Source organism: Tetrao urogallus (assembly GCF_951394365.1).
Source record: "Tetrao urogallus genome assembly, chromosome: 3".
In the NCBI taxonomy this organism is placed as follows: domain Eukaryota; kingdom Metazoa; phylum Chordata; class Aves; order Galliformes; family Phasianidae; genus Tetrao; species Tetrao urogallus.
In genome coordinates, this window is record NC_136815.1 from 10,960,791 (window position 1) to 10,980,550 (window position 19,760).

The 19,760-nt window shown below is 40.7% G+C and overlaps 1 protein-coding gene across 8 annotated transcripts in view; it reads left to right on the forward strand.

The window, feature by feature from the left end:
• The window catches only part of MTSS1 (MTSS I-BAR domain containing 1), a gene marked incomplete at both ends in the record, with an annotated part of 114,637 nt that overhangs the window by 11,271 nt on the left and 83,606 nt on the right, over positions 1–19,760 (forward strand). For all 8 annotated transcript variants that reach the window (XM_079533158.1, XM_079533155.1, XM_079533157.1 and 5 more), the window contains 2 exons: positions 3,824–3,885; positions 6,412–6,485. In XM_079533158.1, the coding sequence (XP_079389284.1) occupies positions 3,824–3,885; positions 6,412–6,485 (136 nt within the window). The remainder of the gene's footprint in view (positions 1–3,823; positions 3,886–6,411; positions 6,486–19,760) is intronic.

Here is a 19,760-nt window from a genome sequence, read left to right on the forward strand (position 1 = left end):
CCTGGAGACAGAAGGGCAGTGCGCTGTCTTGTGGAGATCAGCTGGAGCGTGGCTGGACCCTGGCATCAGGTGACTAATCACTTGTAAACCGACTCATTAAGCAATAAGATGCGATAATGGGATGTTATGGCTTACCAGTGGCAGCCTCAAGCTGAAGTTAAGGTGTGTGCAGGGGCTTGGGGGGCTTTCATGCCTTGGACAAAAGCATTACAGTTCAGGAATGTTGGATCTGAGACAGAAAACAGAAAGAACAAAAAACAATTAGGCATTAAGTGCTTTTGAGGGGAGATAGGCCCTGAATCAAGCCATTAATAGTTTTCAAGACCATTTAAATGAACCTGGATTGTAACAGATTTCTGTTTTAACCTGTGAGGAGCTAAAACGAGGATTTGTGACCCAGATGCTTACAGCTCTTCTCACAGTTTCTCTGAGGAGGGCTATGAGGAAAGGCATCCCGCTGCTCTTACGGGTACTGCCAGCACCTGAGCCTGATGTTAAAGGGGGAAAATTGATTTCCTTTATTGACCATTTGAAATCGGAAATTGTAGAAGGAGCTTAGGGAAACACAGCATTTAAAAGTACTGTTTTAATACTCTTCCAGAATTGGCTTTACAGTAAAAAAGAACTTAATAGACAGTGAATTCTTCCTACTGCTTCTTGGTGTTTAAATTGAGAAAGTAATGCGTGTTGAATTGAGGATTAAGTTTCATGGCTATTTGGTATGTGGTTTCTGCTGCTACTGTATTTCTCCTGATGGGCACTTTGATGACAGCAAGAGCTGTAATTCCAAACGAGGATGGAACGGAGGAAGCACATGGAGAGATTGTGGAGAAGGAGCTGCTCTTAGGGTACCAGAGCCTGCATGTGCTTCAAAAAATTACTGAACTACTGTGTTGTTGGTTTGGCCCAGCAAGCATTGCTCCACAGGTGCTGGAGGTGGGGTAAAACCCCCCATATTAGAACTGGCAAAGTGGCAAGGTGTCATGCGCTTTGGCCTTAGCTGGGATCAGAAGGGTTTGGGTTCAGTGTGGGTGTGGTGGTGGAGGTGCTTTCTGGGCAGGACAATAGGATTTGTGTGCAATGTTTGAGTTACACGTTACTGAGAGATGAATGTGCTGATTCAGCTGCAGAAGGGAAAAGCAAATAACAAATTCTGTTGGAGCACAAACAAAATACACTGCTGTTTTCTTCTGCCCAAAATAAGAGAAGGTGCTCTTGCACCAGTGTAGGAGTGCCTAGGTGAAGAGATTACATTGCAATAACATACATAATGTATATTTTTAACCAATTTAGCAACTGATGTAAGTGGGTTGTTAAAGCTTAATTAAGTAGTTGTGATTTAGAGAGAAAATCACTTTTAGAGACAAAGAATAAATACCTATGGAAATGCTTAATGAATGTTCTGGCTTTGCTTTCTTTGTGGCCAGCCTGGAAAAAAAAAAAAAAAAAAAAAAAAAAAAAAAAAAAAAAAAAAAGGAAATAAAGGTGTTTTCTGTTTTCTTCCTGAGCTATGTTTTGATAGGACTGTTTTAAGCTTCCCCACAGCGTCAGGTTGGTGTCAATCTCCTGCCTGCCATTAGGCACAGTTAGCAGGATAATACATCATCGAGATGGAAACATAATCAGGCTGCTTTGGTATCCTCTGTTTGTCAGCTTGTGTTTTACTCAAGAATCCAGTAAAGCCCTGGGCCCTGCTGCTAATTGTCAGGGCTTTCAAGGCTCCTGGCGTCCCCATGCATAATGCATATATGGCATGCGGGCAAGCTCCGAAATGCAGCTACTGCAGAGAGAGATGGCGTTCAGTGCAGAGGATTTCAGCAAAACTAATAGGTTTAAGGAAATCGATTTTTTTTTTTTCCCCCTCAAATAAGTGGGTTTCATTTTTAAATGCCTGGCAATTTTTGCACAGCAGAAAGCTTTTATTCTAGTTTTTCCCACCCTGATAATGGGTGTCTTCTTTCTTGCTTTCTCCCTTTCCCACTGGCTCTGTCGTGTGTAGGTATAATGAGGTTTTATGACCACCTGGTGTACATTGCTCACAGGAAAAAAAAAATGCACACAAAAAAAAAACCCACCAAAAAAGCAAACACAGTGCTTAGTGAAGAATATTGAGAGTAGCAGCTTAGTACCTGAGACACTTATGGGAGGGTCTGTTGTGGCACTGCCAAGCCCCTCTGCTGGCTGAGCTTCGCTGTGCAGTGTCTGTATGGGAGATGCATGCACCACATCTATGCAAAGGCATCTCATTTTTAAAATACAATCAGTAGAGAATGTTAAATTGTGACTGATGAACAAAGGCCATTGTTCAAGGGAAGACTTTGGTTTTAACCCTTAGTTTAATTCTAGTTGTTTGGTGGTGGTATGTGAATATCTGGGAGCTGTCCAGGGTGCACTAAGGAGCTTGAATTGGGTTGGCTGCTTTTGGGAAGGCATTGTCTTTGCCCCAAAGAAGATGAGATGTGGCCTTCTGTGGTAGAGCAAGAAAAAGTTTGGATTGAGTTTATTACAAGCAATGGCGCTTACTTGCAGCCTCTTCCAGTCAGAGCTGTGGTAATGTTGACCTTGAGAAGCTGCCTTACCTGGGCTTTATTGCATTGGTGCTCTGCTTACATCTTTAGTAAAGGAAACATGGATTTTTATTTTTATTTTTTTTCTCACTAGACACCAATCCAGGGGACGTTTTGAGGTTTCTTTCTGCCACTGGTTTTGCTTTTAACAGAAAATTTGCACTTCTTCTGCAGGGAGCAAATTAACATTAGTTTGGTCTAAAAAAGATGGTAGTTTACCATAAAAATCAACACTTCTTTTTTTAACTTGTAAGAACACTTGGTGTTGCAGATCTTAATGTGGACTCCTACCATACTTTAAAAAAATAGGAGAGAAGCTCACAGGAAACTCCAAGAGGAATTAAACTTAAAAACTTTGCATGTAGTTGCTCAATGGTGTGCTGCTTTACCAGCATCGGGGGAGAAGGCAGCTCTGAGGTCATTGGGGCCATTTCGTAGGAAATGCTGCAGCTGTTGAGAATGATTTTGGGCCACTCTGTGTTTTGTGTTACTTTGAGCCAGTTTAAGGCGGTCTCTTGGGCAACTTAGACCTTAATTAAAAAATAAAATACTTTGCAATAAGAGAGTGGGAAACTGGGAATTGCGCAGGGAGTCTATACATAGAAAAATGCAACTGGAATTCTGTTCTTAGTTTTGGGAGTACATGTTATTGCAGTGTCCTAGCACCCCACTTCTCATAGATTTGTCTTCACTGTTTTCATATAAAGTGAGGAGTTTCTTCAGTTGAAATCCCATTTCCTCCCCCAGTGTTTCTGCTTGGCATGTCTATCAAGCCTCCTCCCAGGGCCTGGTGTTTCATCTGAATTCACAACCAGATGGAGTGCCATAGAATCATAGAATGGTTTGGGTTGGAAGGGACCTTTAAGATCACCTAGTTCCAACTCCCTGCTACAGGCAGGTATACCTCCCTCTAGACCAGGTTGCTCATAGCCCCATCCAGCCTGGCCTTGAGTGCTTCCAGTGCTTCACTAGACAACCTGTTCCAGCATCTCACCACTTGCTATCTAGTCTACAGCTACTCTCCTCCAGTTTAAAAACATTTCCCCTTGTCATGTAGCTACATGCTATCTGTTTACTGGTGTTAAAGAATGTGAGAGACCACTTAGTGGGAAAATATATTTTGTTGTTAGAGAATAAAGATTCAGTAAAGTTATCGTTGCAGCTTCTAGTTTCAGTTGAACTTGAAATCCGCAGTATCAAAAACATAATGTTCAAACTAAGTATTCATTATTGTATTTTCTTTTCTCCTCTTGCAGGGAAGTTACCCAGTGTGGGAAGATTTTATAAATAAAGCTGGGAAATTGCAGTCTCAGCTTCGGTAAGTCAAGATCTCCTACAATTACTTGTGTGTATGAATGTAAAGATTAAATATAGCTTCTGCCAGGGTAATTTTCTAAGCAAGTCACCATGAAATTGTACATATTTCCTAGTCAACATCCGTGTTTGTAATTGCCTCACACTAGTGCTGCTGTTGTAGTGTATTTAGGCAAATACATACCTATCACAAACAGTCCATAACAAATGTAAAAATAAATTTCATGGCTTCTGATGGGAAACTTGACAATGTATTGTTCAGTGAATGGGCTGATATGGAATTAGACTTATCTTGTCATTTTTATGTATGTAGAATATGGAAGGTTTATATCAGAAGAAGGCTCAAAAAGTTGAGGAGTCTTAACAGCACTTTTCTTCTGCTTTAAAAGGCAAGGGAATTCCTGTGCTGGACCTTTCTGCAGTGGTTATTAAAACTTACTTTATTGGCATATACTTTGCGAGTAGCATTCAAGATTACTTTCTGCAGATTTGTGTTAATAAGTGCCATGTGTATCACACTCAGACCAATTCTGTTATCTCTAGAATTCATTCTCTTGTAAAGTCTACTTCTGCTAATACAAATCCAAACTCAGTTTCTTCTTAAGGCACAATTTCTTCTACACTCCCCAAAGCATCAGTGTGTTTTCACAGCACCAGCAGAGGTGATAGATTTGGTTACTGGCAGTATATTTTGTGGTTCTGCATTGTGAACCATTCCTCAAGAAGCTGCTGTTTAGACCCACTTGCCCTAAACGACTGGAAATTGCTGTTCTCCCTTGCTGTACCTAAAACATCACACTTGTATGTGGTTTTTCCTTTTCTAGCAATCGCATCACATTAGGAGACTGTGAAAGAAGTAGGGGAAGTGGTAAAAGAGAATGGATGACTTTTTTCTCTCTTTATACTCTTCAAACACAAAGCTTCTGGAAGGCATGAGAATTAGTTGTATTTCCCAGTCCGGTTGTGGTGCATTCAGTGTAGTACTTCTCTAGCTGAGGAGCATGCAGGCAGGCAGCTTGAAAGCCTGTGTTTGAGGATTTGATGTTCGTTTCCAGCAAATGTCGGCCTTTGGTTCATTTCTCTGTGCTCTCATAGAGGAGAGCAGATGTCACCTGAGCTGAGCCAGCTCTGCCTGGATCTTGTTGGCGAAGAAATGGAACTTTGTTATTAGCAATATAATTAATAATTAACAAGATAGTACATGGGTAACAACATGATCTGTGAGTTTGGAGGACTAAGAACACAAACATTGCCGAGAAAAATCCCAGGAAAGGTTATCTTTTTCCACAGCTAAATATTAGTAGCTAAGTGGAGTGCTGTCCAGTTGGGGTTTTTTTGTGTGTGCCCTTTTATCTCTCGGGCACATGGAGAGTCCTTATGCATGTGGTTGGACCTCTCAAGCCTGTTATTTGAGATCAGATCTTTTGTGCTCTCAGTAGGCCATTCTCCATGCTGCCAGTTATGTCCTTGGTATTTTGAGCATATTTGGAGTGAGGCTTGCATAAAATCTGCCCTAATTATGGAGTTCTCTGGTCTTTTTGACTGTGGATCAGCTTTCCTGCTGTTCTCCTATGGGGTTTTTATTTGTTTGTTTGTGTTTTTTTGGGGGGAGGGTGAGTTCTTTTATTTATTTTTATTTTTTATTTTTTATTTTTTATTTTTATTTTTATTATTTGAAGGTACAGAACAGTTTTGTTTAAATTGGATCAACCAGAATGTAAACGATCACAAATCTGAAAGCAATCTGAGGCAGAGCAAAATCACCTGGAAATCTGTAACTGGCATTTGCTGTTGCCATCCATTTGAGCAGGTGTTGGTCTGTGTGTGCTTTTCACACTGAGAGGGAGCTGGGGTGAGCTGAGAGGTCCCATCCCTCTCAGGAAAGGGTCCAGCACGCTGCTCACTCTTCCCGGAGCACTGCATCAGAAAATCTTCCTTTTCAAAGGGGAGAATTCCTTCCCCTCCCACCACTGCTTTCCCTTTTACCCAAAAAATCCAAACCTGCATGGTTTCTAGGAGGTTATTATTTTCTGTTTCAAGAAATGCTCATACTTGATTGAAAAATTCAGGAGAGTGTCTGGCCAGGATCCTGGATAAAAACAAGGTCCTGAATACTTATTCTCAAAATACACATGTACCCTAAAAATAGCAGTGGCTGTAATTTGTACACTAATGGGTTCATTATAATGCATGTTAGATTTGTTTTTCATGTTTGACTGCTTAATATTAGTTCATCAGAGGAAATCAGCTTGAAGGGGGATGGCTGTGCTCTTTTGAAACAGCACCTGTCCTGCACAATTCACGGCACAGAATTAGCCTGGCTGCCTCCAAGTCCATAGTGCTGACACAAAGCAAGGAAGAGATTAAGAAAGGAGCAAGGGAAAAGGCTAAAATCACATATAAAAGAGAATATTTTTGTGGCCTCTGCAAGTTCTCAGTGACGTTCTTTATAAGCCTAAATGTTTTTGGCAATAATTAAATAGGCAGCAATGAGACAGTGCTAATGTTTTGTTATCTGTATGCATTTCAGGACTACAGTAGTAGCAGCTGCTGCCTTTTTGGACGCCTTTCAGAAAGTGGCTGACATGGCTACTAATACACGTGGTAAGCAGATGTGTCAATATTGAGTTTAACAGAATGCTGTGTGGTTTATACCATTTGTTGTAATAGAAGAGTCTAACTTATTACATGGACAAGCAGATCTATGAGACATCTGTTGTTCGGTCTTGCACTTTGAAAACGCAACATGAAAAAGGAAGTTGCCATTTCTTTACCAAAAAAAAAAAGCTGGAAACCTGTAATTTAAATGTGTCATCAATCATGTGAACGCTTCTAATTACCATTTGAATTATATGTTGATGAATAATATTTTAGAAAGCAAGATTTACTGAAATCTGTATTCACTGATGCTTCTGTACCTTAAGTAAAAATAAAAGCTGTGAGACTTGGTATTCATCTGCTATAGCTGAATGTAGGGTTGCTGATGGGAGGGAGCTGTAGGGAGCTGAACAGCTGATGCTGTGGCCTTTGGGATCTGTGTATAACAATGATGGTAGCTTGTACTTGGATTTTAAGGCAAGTCTTCCCTTGTCCTTCTTGACGTCTGGCATTACTGACCAAAAGCAGAAGCCCTCCTTCACTGTGGGCTTCTCTGCTAACAGTGTAAGCCCGTTGGTTACAAGGCTGGCCAAAACACTACAGCTGGCAATCTTTCCAGGCTGCTGAGTTGGAAGAAAACAAACTGCTTCTCTGTGATGTTGGATGCCCAGTGACCAAGGCAGCATGTGCAGATGTCCATGCAGGGGCAAGGCAGTCCCCATGGTCACTGTGTCCCCGAGCTTTGTCACTGAAGAGCAGTTCTGAATTGGATTATTGCTGCGAAGTGAATGGCTTTTGGTCCTCTCTAACCTTAGAGGCTTGGTAATGTGTTTTATTCTTGGGTTTTTTTTTTTTTGTTTTTTTTTTTTAAGTCCTAGTACGTCCTTGGTGTTTGACTTGTATAGAAATAAAGCAATATTGCTAATGTGAGGAGTTTGCATTTTTGTCAGCAGTGTGCAAGCTCAGCCAGACTTGCATTTCCCCCCTGCCATTTCTGGCTAAGAGGACCAGCAGCAGCTGCTAGAGCACATATCAAGCCACAGAATAACAACAGGGAACAATGATTTTTCCTTTTTAAAGCTAATATTTACATTCTGATTTGCAGTTCCTTCACTCTGTGCATGCTTTCTATAAATTGTGCATCATTACTCAAGTAAAATGATCAACTTTTCAGAAAGTGAAGTAAACTAAGGATGGAACCTAGGGCAGCCCTCAAGCTGGATTTCTAAAATGTCTTCCCTTTGAACTTGTTCTTTTCTATTTCTTTTCCCTCTGTCTCCCAAAAGGAAAACAAAGTTAGCCCTACCAAAATCCTTGAGACTTTGTGTTGTCTTCTGGCTGTGCTGGCAGACTTACAGAACCTCATTCAGATACAGAACAAATGAAACTCTCCTATTCTCTGACAAAAATGGCTTGTGTGGGTATTGAAGGGTATTTTGCACTTTCTGCTATGTTACTTGGGCTGTGTCCAGCAAGCATAGTGTCTTGTCTCTTATCTCTTAGAACACATCCTTCACAAAAGGAGCTCTGTGAATCCAGGCCTGCCAACTTTGTATAGTTCCTCTGTTCTGTTCTCCTGACTGAAAGGATAGAAGGGAATTTTGTTTTTATTTTTGGAAAGTGATGTTCTGGGCAAAGAATCAAAATTCCAAGCTAGAGATGGTTCTGATTTGTCTCCCAACTCAACTTTCACTCACGCCTGTTTGAGTATTTACACGTAACTAGTCTATTGCCTTGGAGCATCTCTGAAATTTCATGCTGGTCCTGTAGAAAATACAACTCCTTCCCCCTACCCCCCCCCCCCCCCCCCAGCTTGCTGGGGCAGGGAAAATATCTTGCATTGAACATATCTTGCATTGAACATGGTGATAAAACTCCATGGCTTACTAGAGCAAACTGTCATTAAAACATGTATGTTGCAGTTAGTATAAAAACACTTTCAGAAAGCAAAGCAAAGAAACTTAGTGTTTTTTCTTCTCTAATGCTCCCAGTTCCCTTTGATGAGTTTTCTATCTTAGAACAGTTCTTTGTTAAATTTTGCCTGTTGCTTCTCCAATTTGTAAAACATTATATTTTGTTTTCTGATTGAATGCATGGCTATGCACGAAGCCATTTGGAGAGTCCTCAGTTAAGAGGTTACCCAATGTCAGCAATGTTAATCTTCAACTTTTCTGCTCCTGTGCATAGGTGCGTCCTCTTCTTAAATCCATCCATGGATGTTAAAGATAAACCATGAGGGCAGAGGAGAGGTGAGATGTCTGGCACACCCCATGACGAGGGTGCTGAGGGTTGGTGTATTTTGAATTCTCAGGACAGCTTGTCAAAGCATGGACTGATGCTTCTGTGGAGAATTTTGTACAAAAATGTGAAAATGTGAAAAAAAAATGTGAAAAAAATGCCTGTTCTGAGGGATTGGGTGGTGTTAGTGCTTTGTTGAGTGCCCAAAGTGTTGTAAAGCTAGGTCCTGCATTTTGCTTGTGTTTGCCTATGGTTTTATGGAAAGTTCAAGTTAAAGAGCTTGTTTCCACCAACTCCAATCCTTGTTCTGGCTGATACCTTTCTCTACCTCATGTAGCATAATTACTTTTCCCAAATGCTGGCTTTTCCATTTTTAGTGCACCTTTAGTTTGGAAAAGAGAAGGTCTCTGGGGAGACCTCATTGTGGCCCTTCAGTATTTGAAAGGAGTGTATAAACAGGAGAGAGAATGGCTGTTTACAAGGGTGGGTAGTGATGGGACAAGGGGGAATGGTTTTAAAATGAGACAGGGGAGGTTTAGGTTAGATATTAGGAGGAGGTTTTTCACACACGGGATGGTGACAGAACAGGTTGCCTGGAACAGGTTCCCCAAGGAGGTTGTGGATGCCCATCCCTGGAGGCATTCATGGCCTGGCTGGATGTGGCTCTGGGCCACATCTGGCATGGTTAAACCAATAGTTGGATGAGCCAGCTCTACTTTCTGTATTTTCCTCACATTGTAGCTTTTGAGGTAGGGAAATGAAACTACATATGTTTCAATCTTGAGTTTTTGTAAGATCTAGATATTTTGCAGTCCAGACTGTGTCTGACATAGAGCCAGGTAGAGCTTGTTGGTGTGTAGTGGGATCTGATATTACTTCTCTCTGTAATTACTAGAGAGAATACTGTTAAGAAAGAAAACTGAACTGTGTTAGTAGTCCGTGAAAATTGGAAATGGTTTTAAATCCCAGACTTTGAAACTCACGGAAGTTAAATAAATGCTTTGGTCTACCTTTGAACATCAGTCAAGTTTGTTTTCAGTGTTGTGTTTAGTTCCTGTAATGATCTAAAGTCCGTTGTTGTTTTGTTTTTTTTGTTACCTGGCGTGACAATATCCAAAATATTTTCTTTTTTTTGAAAGACAAAAAATATTTGTCTTTCAGTATCCAAAATTCTGAATGTTCTGTGTGCATCATTTCTCACCGAAGCATGAAAGATTTAAATCTGATTTCATTTAAGAGCTGTTTACCTGATACTTTGCATATTAAAAACTGTTTTGTGAAGAAGAACTGCGCATCCCCAATGCCACATATAAACAAATTGTAACTTGGTTTTGAACAGTATTTAAAAGGAGGTGTGTAAATTGCTTTGCTTTATGTATGCTAGTATTTTTCTGCTCGTGCTGCGTTTGAATGTTCTTTGTAGATAAGTACTAGTATTCAGGAACTTGAAGTAGGTAAGAATAACTATCCTCCTTGTTATGACAGAAGTTGTGTGAAGACATGCACGCTTCTTCTGTATCTACTTAATACACCGTCAGCGGCTTCCATGGAAATAAACAGTCTTGCCTATCTGCATCTTCACAGGTGTAAATTAAAATTTATGGAAAGATGACCTAAAAGCTTTGATTTACCCGGAAGCTTAAAATTGATCTTCAAAGGGAGATGGTTAATGAGGCAGCTGATACCCACTCTTGTGGGATTGTTATTTTTCATTCATTATAAAGGGCTTTACATATACATAGGTATGTTTGATATAAGCAGATTAGTTAAAGCATTTTAAGATACATTTCAGTGTATCACGTGGCTTTGTGTGGCCAGCTGGATTCCATGAATTGCAATGCTATTTGAAGTTGCTTCATTTCAACTTCACAAGTGCTACTAAAGGTATGCTTTCCTTGCCTTTGGTAATGTTGGCAATGCTACCTACGAATAGGTAGGTACTATTTGTATTTTTCATCTCTTTCACTTTACCATTGGCTGAGAGGACTTCAGTGTTATACAGAGCTACTGGAAACAGGGGTAAGAAATTCTGATTGAGGGTACCTGGTGGGAAGGGTGTATTTGAGGTTGAGGAGGGAAGAGCTTGGATGGCCAACCAGCTGTAAAGCTGGAAGTGGAAGTGGGCTGGAGCCTTCATGGTGCATGGCAGTGACAGGGTAACAAAAACATTAGAGCCCTTTTAGTGTTTCTCTTTTAGAGGAAAAGGATATTTTGGCCTAGATGAAGTTCTGCATTAGTCTGCCTTGCTTTTTTCAGGCCCCATTAAACTTTATCAGTGCTCAGAAATGTAAATATGCTTTAATGCTTTTACTCATAAAATTAAATATGATTAACATCTGCCTCAGGTAACTTGTAATGCACTGAGCAGGTAGCTCTTGTACTGCAGTGAGCAGTGACTGCCTTTCATCTATAATAAAGCTGCTTAAAATGGTGCCTTTGGTGCAGATTTGTATTCATGGGCAGATTCTGCACATGTGTTGCTTCAAGTATCATGTGAACACACCTTTAGATAGTCCTTATTCTGGATGTTTCATTGTCATCTTGGCCAGGATAACTATATATTGAAGTGTTTTTCCATGGTGACAGGCTGCAAAAGTTGTTGCAGTGCTGGAATTAGCATCTGTATCTTCCAAATAGATGTTCTTAGGCTTTCTGAACTGACAGCTCACTCACTGCAAACAAGGCACAGTGTGACCCCCGGGATGTGTGCTTAGTGTCACGTACGGTTAGGCACCCTGTGGGAAGGTGGCTTGCTTAGTTCTTTATTTTCTTTGAGAAATTGAGCCTGGGCACAGGGGTAGAAAGCACTTACCATTGTCTACAGCAGTGGACTTAAAGTGCCTACAGCGTTTTGCAAATGTCTTTATATGCCCTTGGCATACTGGGGAGCTTGAGGGTGTTCTCTGCATAAATTGAGAGTAAAAAGAAAGCTGGGCATGAGGCAAGGGATTCTCACTGATCAATTGTTTTGTTTTTCTTGACTCCTCTTTAACTTCAGATGCTCATATCCCAATAATGAAAGCTTTCTTTGGGCTTCCTGTCCGTTAAGATAGGACTTGGTAATAAGCACTTATTCCTCCCATGGAGTCTTTGAAGCAAAATAATACAGTCCAGGCTTTTTCTTGCAGATTTTCAAATATAAAATGATCAGGAAGAAAATTATTGAAATGAACCATTCAGTCTTCTGTTGTGCTTTCAAGAAGATGATGCAGAACACGGGATCAATTCAGAATCTTCAGTAGATGATTTTGTAACTGGATGCATGTTTACACATCGATTGCATTTTGAGAAATGAGACTTGAAAATGCTTTTATTTTTGAGTGCAAAAGCTACAAGACATACATATATGTAACACTGCAGTCAAAATGGGTTGAAAACAAGAACACTGCTTATTAACATGCAAATTAACAGTTTATTAACGAATCTATTTTTTTATTTAGAGGATTTAGAGGGCTGCTGTGGAAGTAAAACATTACCATTGCCTTTGCTTTGGGAGAATGCGTAAAAGAGTTTTATTTATCTTTTTGACTTTTTTTTCTCTCTGTTGTTAGAAGCAAGACAAAATCTAGCTGAGTGTTGATGGCAGCATTTGTGTTTCTGTGATGCTCATTCCTGAGAAGAAATTTCCAAGATGACAAATGGAAATAAGTGCTATAATTTCTGTACTACCACTGCTGCTGTGCACAGTACAGTGTATAAGCAGAGTTTTTATTTGTCATACAACGTAATATTTTTTAAGTTTGAAGTGCTTTGCTAAGAATGTAAAATGTTGTTAGGAAAGTGCTAAAGCTACCAGGTAATTGTGGATGCTGACAGCAGACACATTTGAATGCAATGGTGTAACCTCTGTGAAGGAGAAAAACAAAAGATTGAGGGGAAAGAAGTACAAGTAAGCTTCTTCAATATTTCATCCAAGGAGAGGGCAGCTGTCTCAAGGTAGGAATGGCTGGCCTTTTTCCCACCCCTCTCTCCTACTGAATGTAAATCTACTTGCTGTCGTTTGAGTGAGAAATCTTTGAGAGTGTGGGGGCAGGAGGGAAAGTGCAGAGTTAATTTACCAGATACTCAATGCCAGCTGTAGTTCTCCCTCTTCGCTTTCTTAAATGACTGTATTACTTACTGTCTGTAGGAGAGAATATCAGCTCCTGTTTTTCTGCAGACTTGGGATGGATGAATGGATTGTTTTTTCCAAGAGCTGTCTCTTATTCTGTGATAACATAATATCTTCATGTAGAGCTCCTACACTTTAATAATTAAATACTGGTCTTGTAATTCTAAGGAGATTTGTCATTCTTAGTAATTAGAACTGAGCTTTCGATATCTTAAACATCCAGTCTGGACAACAGTGAGGATAGATCACTAATAAGTTATCTGAAGGATATTCTTTCTGATAATGTGTGAGAGGTGAGGATACAAAAGCATCCATTTGATAATGGGACGTGGATTTGAAAATGAAAGCTGACGTTTGGGTTGGCAGTTATTTTTCCCAGTGTAGCACATGTTCCTGTGGTGGGAGATCTTCTTTCAGGCTAATTCAGTCAGCTTTTGATGTGATAAATTGCTGGTTGGCACATAGCAACAGTTTTGTGGTAACCACAACAAGAGAGTTGTTGCAGCTTTTCTTTTTTTAATCTGTCACCGGTTGGATAGCAACTGATGAAGATAAATTTTCATTACATTTTATTTAATATCTTATTTATGTTTATCTGCCATAAGATTGGAAGAGATGCAGTGTGTGTTCTAGGAAGAGAATTAAAGATCAGTTCAGACTAAGCTAGAGTTCCTGTAAAGTAGGGCAGTGCTTTTTGTCTTATGGACCTTGCCCGTAAGATACAGTGGAGGCAGCAGAGCAGCTGCTGTGCCTTTGCTGCCTCATCCTTGTGCCTTACAGATGCCTTGAAATGCAGTTTTCCTCTTGTTGGTCAACTTGGAGGCAGCTTCCAAGAAAAGCTAACGCGCTGCTGAAAGATGGGGTTGGTGCTGTCAGCTGGCTTCGTGCAAGTTCATCAGACCTCTGGAGAAGCAAGTGTTGACCTGACAAGAATTCAGGCATGCTACCTCAACTTCATTGCATGCTGGTCTGCATGTTCCTGAACCTCTTGAAGCATTTCTTTATATCTACAAGGCAATTTGTGTGCAGATTGTAATGTAGAAATGCATGCTTTGACTCGGGATGTCTTCAACTCTCTAAGTCTATTCCTACCCTTGGACAGAAATAGTTTTCAATGACATAAGAGTTAACGCAGAAAAACTGAAATTGCAAGCTCTAGCAGACTGATGTTGAGCAGAGTGTTGAGAACAATGGAGCTCTATCACATTTTTAACAAAAGCACCAGTGGTATTTGCAATGTCTAACAGGTTTTTTGTTCTCCATTATGCAGTCTGCCTCCCAGAAGGATGCTCTTCCACACACTTTCAGAAGTGTCAGGACAGCGGGTTGTGCGTGTCCATTGTGTGTGACCATGCGAACTAGCATTCCTACTGCCAAGTGATTGACTTGGTGATATGATTCATCTCATATTTGCATACCTGCTGCTTCCAGGGAAGCACTGCATGTTCATGGTAATAATGAGGTCTTGTTTAAAAATAGACCAGCTTCGTTTTCTTGTCCTTCTGTTTACTCAATGACTTGTCAGGTGTTGCCAGTGCAAGTGTTTGCCCCTGTTGCTCTGCAAGCTGTTCACCCCTTCTCTCCTCCCCTGTGTGTTAGTTTGATTTGGTGAAGCCTGATCTTCTCTTCCCTGGCTGAGGTAGCAAAACTTGCACTGTTTAGCCTTATATGCTGATTTAGAAAGATGGGGAAGAGCCCCACTAGTTCTTGAATTTCATGAGAAAATTAGCATCTGCCTGGGACAAGAAGTGCATTGTTCCGTGTCTTCCTCTTCTACTCACACACTTGATGAAGTCCAACCTGTGGAACTACTTCTGAAAAGTTAAAATAATTACTGTGCTGTTTCAGTTCAGGTCTCAGAGCCCTCCTGCGGTCTTTGTGTTTTTGGCAGTGTTTTTTTCCTGCAAATTAAGGTGACCTTCCCTCCATTCAGTGTAGAGAAAGAAAGATGGGCTATTTCCAGTGGATCTTTGAGTTGTGACCTGAAAGTGTTTCCTATGAAATGCCTGGACTTTGTGTGTAAGCATGCATTTATACATGCTTAAATGATCTCCTTTACAGTTTATGTTTTTATTGTTTTTAACAGGGTTTCTTGCATGTAGAAATGAGTGTTTTCTGACTTGATGAAGCTGAAAAATGCTGCAACCTTTGCAGCAGCCATCCCAACACAGGCTTTGTGGAAACCACTTCAAAACTAACAGCAGTGGCGATGGTGTGTGTGGGAGGGGAGCAGAGCACGTCGGGCTGCAGTGTGGTGGAGTCACAGGGCAGAATAGGTCTGGCTTTGTACAACCAACCCCTACAGTTGTTGTGAAATTCTCCTCTCTGCAGCATTTATTACTATGTAAAATTGAAATCTGCATGATTTCCTGCTGTGAGAGCTTGTGCCAAGGGATGGGTTACTATAGTAACTAATATCAAGGAGCTGGCTGAGACTTCGCTCCATAGCAGTATTTGAGGGTATGTCACAGTTTGATGCAATCCTGTGCAAGTATCTGACTGATGACAAACAAGAAGGCAGAGGTTGTGGCTGCCATTGCTACAGTAGTAGTGTGTACACCCTGAAGTATGTAGTATTTTGTAGGTCCAAAAATTTGCATTTTTCAATGGAAGTGGGGTGTTTGCTTTTTTTTTTTTCCTTCCCCCCCCCCCCCTCCCCCAAAGAAGAGCTGATGAGTGGAGACATAGAACACACTGATCTGAGTGCTGTGTTCCTGGCGTTGCTTCAGCCCACCTCAAAGTGAAATACAAGCCTAGGGGTTGGGTATGCTTTCTCCCAAGAGTAATAGCTATTACAGTGGCTGCTGGTGTGTTTTGAATCGGAGCTGGTGTCTGTTCTGCTAGCATGATAAATAGCATTGTTAATGAGGTTTCGTCTGGACAACCAGCTTCTGCCCTCACTTAGGCCCAGGCAAGCTTAATAAGTGTATTTGTTTTGCAAGGTTAAGCAAGGAAAGGGAAATAGAGAGGACAGAAGCTTGGCTTGTAGATTGAAGGCTTTTGGTATGTCATGCAATTTGTAAAGGCTGGTTTGCATGGCTTGCAGCTAGTCCAGAAAGGCAGTCGGGTCAGGTGCATGAAAATGAAACTTGATCTTCCATTTAGCATCACCTGTGAAGCAAAACTTGTTTGCTGTAATGGAGGTGGAAAAGAATATCTGTCTCTATCAAGAGAACTTTTGTCAGCATAGAAGTTGGGCCTAGCCAGGTGGCAATATTTTTCCTCTTTTTTTCTGTAGTAGTTCCTAACAGGATTGTGTTGAGACCAACTTGAGCTGTCAAGTGAGTTTATAGCATTGATGAGACAGTCTGAAGGGTGAGTATGTCTCTGTGTGACTGAAAGGTCTGTATGTCTGTAACAGAAGAGAAGGTGTGTATGAGCATCAGCTCCTCTACCTCTTCTCTTTGAATCCCACTCTGCCAAAAAGCCAAGTATTCACAAGGAGAGGGTGAAGCTATATGCTTTGTGCACCTGCAAGCCTGCACATGCCTGATTGAGAGAGGATTGCCATTTGCTTGCAGTGGCCAAGCAGAAGGAGAGCCTTGACTTGTCCATCTCAAGAGCTACTGCTTACTTGTTTGGTATTTGGGGGTGCACTGTACTTCTGTTGTTTAAAAACAACAAGAACAAACCACCACTAACAAAAAAATTCCTTCCTTTGCCAGCAGGTACTACAAAAAAAGTCCTGCAATGAAGTCTTAGAATAAAGTTGTGTTGTACTTGCACAATGTAGTGATGCAAGTCTGGAACATTGAGTTGTTATAAATAAATTAAAGCCAAAGTAGATTTACTAAGTACCTAAAGAACATTTTGTGATGGATTATCCATGTTCTTAATGCTTGCTCATTTTCTTGCAAAATCACTGGAGAGCACATTTTCTTTGATGCTGCTGTGAATGTGTATTCATTTTAAATCTAGGTTATCTTGCATGTTGAATAGCAGCTCAGTGTGAGCGTTAGTCACAATGGTTCAAAGGTAAAGAGTTCACAAGTTGTTTTTCTGTAGCTAAGGCAGGAGCCTTAGCTATGAATATATTCAAGGAAATGTTTGAGCCACGATGCTGAAATTTAGCTTGCTGCTAGGGCAATGAGTGCTGTCACTGAATATGTACCAAGATGCAAAGCCCTTTCCAGTCCGCGTGCGTCAAACGCACTGTATACATTCAGGGTGGATAGTTGATTTAGACTAACAGATTTTAATCTTTCTTTGTAAGCTGGACGTTGGCCTTAGCAGGGAGTTACAAACTCCATGTTTCTCGAGCTGCATTTTGAGAAGACTTTTAACCATTCTCTCTGTAGTGGTTGCCTGTTCATAGAAACCTAGTTCTTTTCTTTTTTTTTTTTTTTTTTTTTTTTTTCTTTTCAATTTAATATGGCTTCTAGAATAAGAAATAGGAAAGAAAGCTTGATGTTACCCAGCATGGGAAGAAATGCTGAGCCTCTAATCTGAGTAGAGAGATGAGCACTGAGGAAAGTCATTGACATACTGCTGGAAGGATGATAACAGCATAAGTGAGCATGAAGTTCAGATGTGAGTATTTTACAACAAATGTATTAAGTGGAATAAAACTTTCTTGTTAGAGCTTTGCATGAGGATTAGGAAGCTAATACTTTCCAAATGCAGGTGACCACTCATCTGCCCATTGTGGATATTGCCAAGGAATTTCTGGACTAGAGTGGCAAGAAGCCTATCCTTTGGTTAATGAAGGTTGAAATGTGCAGTTAAAGAGTATATCCATCCAGAGTCCTTTCCAAAGTTCCCTGTCTGTAAATCACTATTTCGGATGTTGTATAATCAGTAGAAAATCGCCAGCATTTTGACCTTGCTGGATCTTGACTTTGAGGTCATGATCATCATAGATAAAGTGACCTTTATTTTTGAGTTAATGTTTGACTGCTGTCCATTTCAAATTACTGCCAGTTTGTTTTTAAGTTATTTGTAAGCGTGATTTTTTTGTCAAAAAAGGAAGGTGGATTCAAAATTAGTGCCTTCCAGGTCTGCACAGAAACCAAAGGATGGTATGATTAGACTTCTTCTCTATCTTTTTCTCTTTTCCCTTAAAAGATCTCTTGGATAAAATGCATTCAGCATGTAAAAAGCTTCTCATGACCAATGGGAGTAAACATTAAACATTAATGATGCGGCTTTAAGTTGCATGGAAACAAACTGGGGCAAGTCAGTTCAATTTACCTTTGATTCATTGCTTCCAACAGTTACAAAGAAAAAATGTTCAATGGATGCAAGGCAAATATGAGTCTCTTCCTGTAACTGTTTCTTGTAATGACATATTTTGCTCCAAACAAACAGTAAGTAAATGTGTAGATTTTATAATTTCCAAGTATAAGTTTCTTTTTTTTTTTTTTTTTTTAAACACACAGTAGCAGCAGTTTACATAATTGCAATGATTTCTAGTTAAGGGGAGAATAAAATAAAAATTTCCAAGAATAATTGTGCATTTTAGGTGTTTCAACATCCCCTGGGGTGAAGGTGTGAAGTGGCAGTCTGACCACAAGTCTTGGATCTTGGACACTTCTGGGCACATCTGTTCTGTTGATCTGACTGCAACACTCAGAATCTCTTCTGGTTTTGATAGCTGTGAAATTTGTGCAAGTTACTTAAGCACAGTAAAAAGGTTTGGGTTGGAAGGTTAAGGTAAAGATTGTCTAATTCCTGCTATGGACAGAAACATCTCCCTAAACCAGGCTGCCCAGGGCCCCATCATGCCTGGCCTCGAACACTTCTAGGGCTGGGGCATCCGCAGCTTCTGTGGGCAGCCAGTGGCAGTGCCTCACCACCCTGACGATAAAGGATTTCTTCCTAGTGTCTAGTCGAAATCTATCCTTATGTCCTATTGCTAGATGCACTTGTAAATAGTTTCCATCCATCTTTCTTTTAACCTCTTTTAAATATTGAAAGGCTGCAGTAATGTCTCTGCTGAGCCTTCTCTTCTCCAGACTGAATGTCCCCAGCTCCCTCAGCCTGTCATCACAGGAGAGGTGCTCCAGCCCTCTGATCATCCTTGTGATCTCCTCTGGACCTGTTCCAAAAGCTCCATTTCTTTCCTGAGCTGGGGGCTCCAGGGCTGGATGTGTTGCTCCAGATGGGGCTTCTTGAGGTCAGGGCAGAGGGGGACAATCACCTCCTTGTACCTGCTGGCCCTCTTCTCATGCAGCACGGGATACAGTTGGCTTTCAGGGCTGCAAACGTATATTGCCCATTCGTGTCCCGTTTTTCATCGGCCGGTGCCCCCAAGTCTTCCTCCACGTCTTCAGTTGTTTTGGAGATCATCCAACATGTGAAGCCATTTAGTTCCTGCAAAGTGGCCACAGTAAAAATGCTGGGTCTGGAATTCCTGCCACCAAATTTTCTTCAGTAATGCTATTTAGGATTCCAGATATCTGTGTCCTCAAATAGATTTTTGCTTCCACTTGTTTCTTCTATTTCTTTCTTTTTTTCCTTTTTAGTAGGGAGACCCAAGTAACTGTGTTTTTGCCAGTGTTCTGTGGGTCTGCCAAGAGTTCCCTGTCTGGTTCAGTTAGGTCTGCTTTACAGGGGGCAGTGCTTGTTTTTATTGGAAAGAGGCTTACCTGCGGTTTTTTGTTTTCAAGTTCTGCGGCTTTCCATGCTTATTCGTTTCTTTCTGTGGTACAACGTGTTTCCTACAGCATTTTCAGCATACTTGCATTAAATTGGATGAGTCATAAACAGGTAACTTGAAGAGTAGCCTTGTTTTGCAACCAGAAAAAAACCAGTGATGAACAGCATTCTTGATTGTTTGAGTGGGGTAAGGCTGAGCTACAATATTATTACTTTATTTCTTGATCTCTGAAAACCCCAGGTGCTCTTCTTCTAATGCATACGGGTCTTTCTCAGTGGTTATATAGGAGGGATTAAAGCAGACAAACTTGTTTCTGCCATTTAAAGAAGATGTC